General features: G+C 47.7%; 1 protein-coding gene across 1 annotated transcript in view; it reads left to right on the top strand.

Annotated features, from left to right (window-relative positions):
• LOC125285654 (plectin-like) overlaps positions 1–7,500 on the top strand; it is a 23,608-nt gene that overhangs the window by 10,745 nt on the left and 5,363 nt on the right. Inside the window, exons 3-4 of the mRNA XM_048230191.1 lie at positions 4,710–4,799; positions 5,645–5,737. Of these exons, the coding sequence (XP_048086148.1) occupies positions 4,710–4,799; positions 5,645–5,737 (183 nt within the window). The remainder of the gene's footprint in view (positions 1–4,709; positions 4,800–5,644; positions 5,738–7,500) is intronic.

Below are 7,500 nucleotides of genomic sequence, written 5' to 3'. Positions count from 1 at the left end.
TTTACTGATTGATTTTGTTGCCGCGCTGTCGTCATCTGTTTAGCTCGCCTCATGGCCCTCCTATATCAGATACACCGATGTGATTGGTTCCTTGGGATACAAGGGGTAAAGGTTACGTGTATTATTACTCATTGCCAGAGTGTCTCGCAGAGACAATTCAATTGTGCTTTCACAAGAACTCTGGATTTCCAGGGTAATGTATTAACAGAATTTATTATAAGAAAAACAGAATAAATATGGATATTCAGTATGAACCATATAGACAGATATTTACAGTATGTACAACTGTACAGTACATGGTAACTGTACCATTGTAGTGCAGAAACAGTAACATTATAAGAGTAGTAAGAAGGGTCTGTTGAGGGGCAAAAATGTCCACAAAATGTTTGTTCCTGTCAAGGTTGCCATGGTCATGGACACCTTAACTGGCAATTTTTCGAGGGAGAGGGGGCTGTTGATTGGCAAAAGTCCGCACAATGTCCGCCTCCTTTTTGTCCCTATCAAGGTCGTAGACACCTCAACAGGCAAAGGAAAGGAAGCATCGGGCGGGGGGCGGGGCTGGGGGCTGGGGCTTAGTTGGTTGGTTGTCTCTGGGATGCAGAGCTAGAGTTCAGTAGGGGTTACAGCCGCAATGAAAAAAACTTCCTCTGAACCTGCTGGTTCAGGTGCGGATAGACATGTAACGCCTTCCGGAGGGGAGTGGGGTGAACAGTCTGTGGTTGGGGTGACGTGGTTAGGGGGCACGTGGTCAGTGCGGACTGGAATGCGAGTTTGTGTGCAGATGACGGGCTACAGAGCGGTGGGTTTCCTGCGCCTGGCCGCAGAGTGATTCAGATACGCTGAATCAGCCATAAAGCCTCTCTCTTTGGTGATAGCTGTCAGATAAAACTTGTTTTGATACTCCGTAGTCAAGAATGGAGCTAGGTCAGCTCTGTGTTGGCAGGCCAAGCTCATTGGTCGGCTGATAGTAATGTGCTGGACGTTTTATTGGCCGGCTGATAGTAATGTGCTGGACGTCTCCAGTCAGTGTTAATAGCAGACTGAAGAGCAGTCCCATATGACCTTCTTAGAAGTGCCCCCAGCACCTCAGGTCTGCCTTGCTCTCTGGACTGGATCAAATGGTCCATTTGGTGTTTGTGCTCCAGTTGCCTGATGTTTTCATGGACCAGTTGGTCTCTCACCTCAGTGCTGTGTCTCTGTGTGTGTGTGTGTGTGTGTGTGTGTGTGTGTGTGTGTGTGTGTGTGTGTGTGTGTGTGTTAAGAGTGTGTCTGTGTTCTATCACTTGGTCCATGTGCGTGTGTGTATTTGTACGCAGGGACTGTTTGCCTGCCAAAGCGGCGGCGAGTGGTGTTTTACGTGACTTCATTCACCGAGAGATTACCTGTGTTTACAGAGCAACCCACAATCCTTTGCTCAGGCTGACAGGTGAGCAGGTGGTTGTGAGGTAAGAGGGGCGTGTCTGCTTCAAATGGGCCAAAAGTGCATCTGTCTGTCAGTGTGTTTGTTCTGTACACAGACCTAGTATAAACACTGACCTCAACGCAAACCCTGTTGGGATGAACCTGCCCTGACTGATTGGCCGGAATTCCTATCCATATTCCTCTGAATAACTCTCCAAATATGCACACTCATTCACACACACACACACACACACACAGCCCTGTTCCCTGTAGCCGTGTAAAAAAGACAGAGGCTAGTGTTGTTATGCATCTGGTAGAGCAGTGTGTTTTGAACAATCATGGGGCGCAAGTGCCATCCATGTAGGCGAAATGTGCTTTAGTCACTTTGGATAAAACCGTCAACCACTTTACGAACTACGAGAGTGTCCCTGCCTATTATTGTCACAAGGGGGAACTTTTAGCTAGTGCCACTTTAGTGCCACTCTAGTCTTCTGAGTTTCCCACTGAGATTCCCACACAGGCTGACTCATTGAAACCCCCTGCTATTCCATTCATTTGTTTGTTCATGTTGCCATGGGAATAAAGTGTCCGCGTAGAGCAGGAGCAGGTTGGTCCTGCTGATGCACTGTATTTTCCCTGTGCATAGGAACCATGGCTGATGTGCATGTCCAGGCAGCAGAAGCACCAGTTTTAAAAATCTCTTTAAAAATAATTCAGCTTCTGTTTAAATTTGCTTCACATAAAAACTGCTTGAGACTGAGGCTGCTGAGACTGACTACTGTCAAGCAACAAATGTCTTCTGGACAGACGAGAAGAAATTTTATTAACAATACTGATTATTTTTTTAATGCTTCCTCATACCATGATCTTCTAGTTTGTCAATAGACTTCAGTAGCTAGTAACTAAAAAGCAATGTTGTCCATTTCATTACTTTATGTTGTAATAATTGGGCTACTAATGTGTGTTAAGTCATCTCAGAGTTGCTACTGTATGCAAACATTTGAAAACAGAAGAAAGCCCTAGGAACTGTGTAGTTCTAGGGATAGCCTCTCCTGTTAATAGAACTGCGCTCCAAAATCATCAAAAGGGGATGCTGGTCAGCAGAGGGTACATGTATGAGTGAATCCTGTGTGTGCGTGTGCGCACGCTCGTTCCCACTGTTGAATCATCTCTTCAGCTTAGGTAGGAGAAAACCTACCAGACTGCAGGTGGAACCTGTGCATCTTTTTCTGCTGCTTCTGTTACAATTTTGCCGGGACCAATCACAAACTGGCTTATCCACCTGGCACGCTATTGTCAGGTTTAAAACATAGGTTTAAAACGATGACGATAGCGGGAGAGCATGGAGTTTTTGTGTCGCTCTGCAAACGTCACCCGCTTCGTTGGTCAGATTGGTGAATGACTATCCAATTGCGTACAGAGTCATTTGAACTATGCCCGTTGATCACGCCTCTTGTGCAGTAGAAAATACATAGTGGACTCCCCATACCAATGTTCAATCTTAAAAGATTGAGCTTGGTCTGGTGAAAGCCAGACTAGGTGGAAGACACTCACATACACACAGTTTTTGAGGTCATAGGTTGGACTTGAGTGACTGGCTCCCCCTGCTGGTCAGCTGTAGTATTGTTTGGAGTGCTGGGTAGAGTCTGAGGCTGCAGTGCAGTGGAGTGGTTCAGCTCAGTTCAGTTCAGCTCAGCTGTTGTGTTGAAGTTACAGAATGGTGCAGAGGGAGTCTGGCGGCTTCCCACGCTCCCCTCACTCACTCAGTCTGGCATGCAGGAGCGGTATAGGAGCCAGCTTTACTTCCTCAATATAAACACACATCTGGGCTGGTGCATGCCAACACAGACAGAGACATAAACATGTCCCCATGCCAGCTCACCAGCTCACAGACCCCCCCCCCCCCCCAACATACACACACACACACACACAAAGATGGAAACATACATAATACATATGTCATACCCATGTCAGCTCTATATATATACACACAGACACAGACACACACACACACAGAGTTTCTGTAATTGGTGTGTGCTGTTGTCCTGATTGTGAGAGTGACACCATGGTAGTGCACACTGGGAGTTTAATCGAGGCTCTGATGGTCCAGCGTTTTAAAGACCATCTGTTCACAACCTGAGCGGCTCTGTCTAGGCGCAAAATCTCATCTGTGCAAATCCCCCTGTCCCTCCTTTTGGATATCCACTTAGCTTAGTTTCCCACTCTCCTTACCTTGTCGGTCTCTCTTTATCTCCCTCTCTCTCTCTCTCTCTCTCTCTCACACTCTATTCTTTCCTTCCCTTCGTCTCTCTTTGTCGGTCCCTTTTGATCTCTCCCTTTCCTCTCTCTTTCCTCTCTCTTTCCTCTCTCTTTCCTCCCCTTTCCTCTCTTTCCTCTCTCTTTCCTCTCCCTTTCCTCTCCCTTTCCTCTCCCTTTCCTCTCTCTTTCCTCTCCCTTTCCTCTCTCTTTCCTCTCTTCCTCTCTTTCCTCTCCCTTTCCTCTCCCTTTCCTCTCTCTTTTCTCTGTCTCTGCTCCAGTGCGCTCTATGACTAAGTGGTGCAGGCGGCGGGCATGATGTGGCTAAAAGATGCCCTACTTTCACACAAAGGCGGCTGCAGGCTCTTGCCAGTGCAGTGTTTGGCCCCAGCGCCCAGCAGCTCCACTCTGTCAGCTCACATCTCCTCTGGGTCAGGGGGTAGAGTTTGGTTGGCGGGGTAGGGTCGGGTAGAGTTAGGTTGGCGGGGTCGGGTAGGGTCGGGTCAGCGTTGGTTGGCACGGGTCGTGTTGGGTCAAGTTGGTGCGGGTCGGGTCAGGTTAGAATTGGTTGGCACGGATCGGGTCGGGTAGGGTCAGGTCAGCGTTGGTTGGCACGGGTCAGGTCGGGTTGTGCTGGGTCCTGTCAGGTCGGGTCAAGGCTGGTTGGGCCAGGTCATACCAAATAAGGTTTAGCCAGAATCAGGTTTTAACGGTGTGGGCCACAGCTGGGCTGCTGTTGTACACCCCTGCAGTCACGCATGCGGTCAGACATGCACAGCATCTGTCTGCTGCTTCCTATTCTGACGAGAGGAGATTTGTAATGCAGTTCCCACAGAATTGAATTCTATTTGTGGTGGTGGTAGGTTTGTAGAATTAACTTGAATGCAACAGTTTTTAACAAATTTAGTACAACCTGGAAAATCATTGTGTGGTGGTCAATGTTGATATTGTGGTGGGCCGCCACAAATAAGTCAATGTATGGAAAACACTGTAATGGTGATCTGACCCCCCTCTTTTTTTCTGTCTGTTCTCTCCGTTTCTTTCTCTTTTAGGTTCGTAAGCACATCACAGACCTGTACGAGGATCTGAGAGATGGACACAACCTCATCTCACTACTGGAGGTGCTGTCAGGAGTCACACTGGTGAGAGGCAACACACACACACACCTATGAACTCAGATATTGAGGTTTGCCTGGTCTACATTCACATAATGCATGTAGAAATATTTCTATGTATGGTCATTGAGATGCAGTGATAGTTCTACAGCACAATCTGCACTCAGTATGGCTGAACTGAGGAGCACTGTGACACACCTGCAGAAGCTTGCAGGTTTTGGCACTCAGACCTGACAATGAATCAGCAGTTTGTGTGTGCTCATGCATCTTTGGGTGTGCGTGTGAGAGAGAGGATGAGAGAGCATCTGCAATGGCCATAGACATCCATGCAGTTATTAAATGTGTGCATTACTGGAATGTGATACATAGACACTCATGGTAACACCACACACACACACACACACACACACACACACAAAGAAACAAACAAGCAAACAAAGAAGCAAACAATCTGTCAAACATCGTTCTTTACATCTTTTAGTGGAGATTTGGTGTTTGGTGGAGTTTTTGAGGGTGTGTGTATGTGTTCTCAGGAGTGTGTGTGTGTGTGTGTGTGTGTGTGTGTGTGTATGTGCGTGCACTTCTGTGCCGTCTCTGGGTCTTGGAGCACTTTGAGCTTTCCACTGCTTCTCTGTTTCTAACTCTTCATTTGCATCTCTTGTTTGCTGCCAAACTTGCTATTTTCCAGTTTTCATTTCTCTTTTTGTTTCCTGTTTCACTCTCTTTTCGTCTCTTTCTCTCTCCCTCCCTCCTCCCCTCTATCTCTCTGTATGAGCATCCACTCATCTCCACTCCTCCCCTCTTTCCTCTCTTTCACTGTCCCCTCCATTTCTCTCTCTCTCTATCTTTCTATCTGTCTTCAATGGGATCAGCGTAAGGGTGTGTCCACGATGAGGAGAGTGTGTGTGTCGCGCGCCCCCCCGCTCATTCTGACGGGGGGCGAGGAGGAGGATGGAGACCAGGGAGTATGTGTGACCTGACCTCCCCTGTAATGCCCCCCTCACATGCACAAACACACGCGGTGCTCTGATACTGCATGTCAGTAATGCGCGCATGCTGTGCGTGTGTGTGTGTGTGTGTGTGTGTGTGTGTGTGTGTGTGTGTGTGTTTTGCACTCATCCTTTAACACTCATCCTCTGTGCCAAGGGTGCAAACAGAGCAGGGCCATAAACAAGATCATATCGCCTGAAACCCCAAGCATTTGCACACATTCACACCAACATGGTGAATAGCATTGACCTTGTCAGTCCAATTTCATTTATTTGAGTGACTAGGCAAAGCTTTCTTGACATGATTTAATTGTCCGTAAGGTGATTTTATATTATCACGACAAATTTGCCCCAATTATGGTTACATACAGACACACATACACACATACAGACACACACACATACATACAGTGGTGTAGTCTATGTGATATGCATGACTATGCAGTATACCCATTTAAAAAGCATCACCATCTCAGTATACCCACTTAAAATAGGCAAGGATACATATTAACATTTGGGGTTGATCACAGTATACCCACTACCGCAAACTACTACATCACAGTATTTCCACTACAGCTAACTCGACTACACCACTGCATACATATACACATACATACAGACATACAGGCATGTCTTGTGTATGGACCTTCCCTGCATACTCACACGCACATAGACACACACCTGGTTGAGTGCGGGCAGGTTAGTGTATAGTGGGCATTGCTGTAGGCTGTTGAGCTGCCAGTAGGCTGTTGGGCCGCGCTGCTGGATTCTACGCACTCAGCAGAAACTGCATACAAACCCCCGCCAGCATGATGTGTTCTTCCCACGCACTGCTGATGCACCCAGTGGCCACCCCCCTGCCCCCCCCCCCCCCCCCCCAGTCTCACATGCTGCTGATGACCCTCCTGCCCCCTGCCCTGCCCCCCCTCCAATCCTCTCTCCCTGACACTCTGCTGCAGCCTGGCAGCCTGCATTTTCCACCCTTAGCAAAAATTCTAACATGGGAGTGGTACAGGGAGTGACTTGATGGTGTGTGTGTGTGTGTGTGTGTGTGTGCGTGCGAGGGCGTGTGAGGGCGTGTTTGTGTCTGGCTTTAGAAATGATTGATGGCTTGTGTTGGTGTGTATCTGAGTGGGATAACGAAATGGACACTTATGCTAAAATGTGTGCATGTGTGTGGGGGGTCTGCTTTGCTGTGGGGGATGTTAGGGTTCAAGGTCATAGTCAGCTGAGATTGACCGCTGGGTTGGATTCACGTATGTGCTGTCACCAGTTTTCTGATGGAAACATGAAATGACAGGACTTACACCCACATACACTGACACACACACACACACACACACACACACACACAGTGATGCTCAGTTTTTTCACAATCCTTGATGCTTGATGCACAGCGATGAGACTCTGCTTCTTCACAATCCCCTTCCAGCTGCTGCGTTTGCTGTGTCATGCTTCTCACCTTGCACACACACACACACAAACGGTCACACAGACACACTCACATGCTAACACAATATCTGCCGTAACCTGGCAATTGTATCTGTATTATGTAGTCACACAGACACACTCACATGCTAACACGCTATCTGCCGTAACCTGGCAATTGTATCTGTATTATGTAGTCACACAGACACACTCACATGCTAACACGCTATCTGCCGTAACCTGGCAATTGTATCTGTATTATGTAGTCACACAGACACACTCACATGCTAACACGCTATCTGCCGTAACCT

Source organism: Alosa alosa, chromosome 20 (assembly GCF_017589495.1).
Source record: "Alosa alosa isolate M-15738 ecotype Scorff River chromosome 20, AALO_Geno_1.1, whole genome shotgun sequence".
NCBI classification, from domain to species: Eukaryota; Metazoa; Chordata; class Actinopteri; order Clupeiformes; family Clupeidae; genus Alosa; species Alosa alosa.
This window is presented reverse-complemented; position numbering and strand designations above follow the sequence as displayed.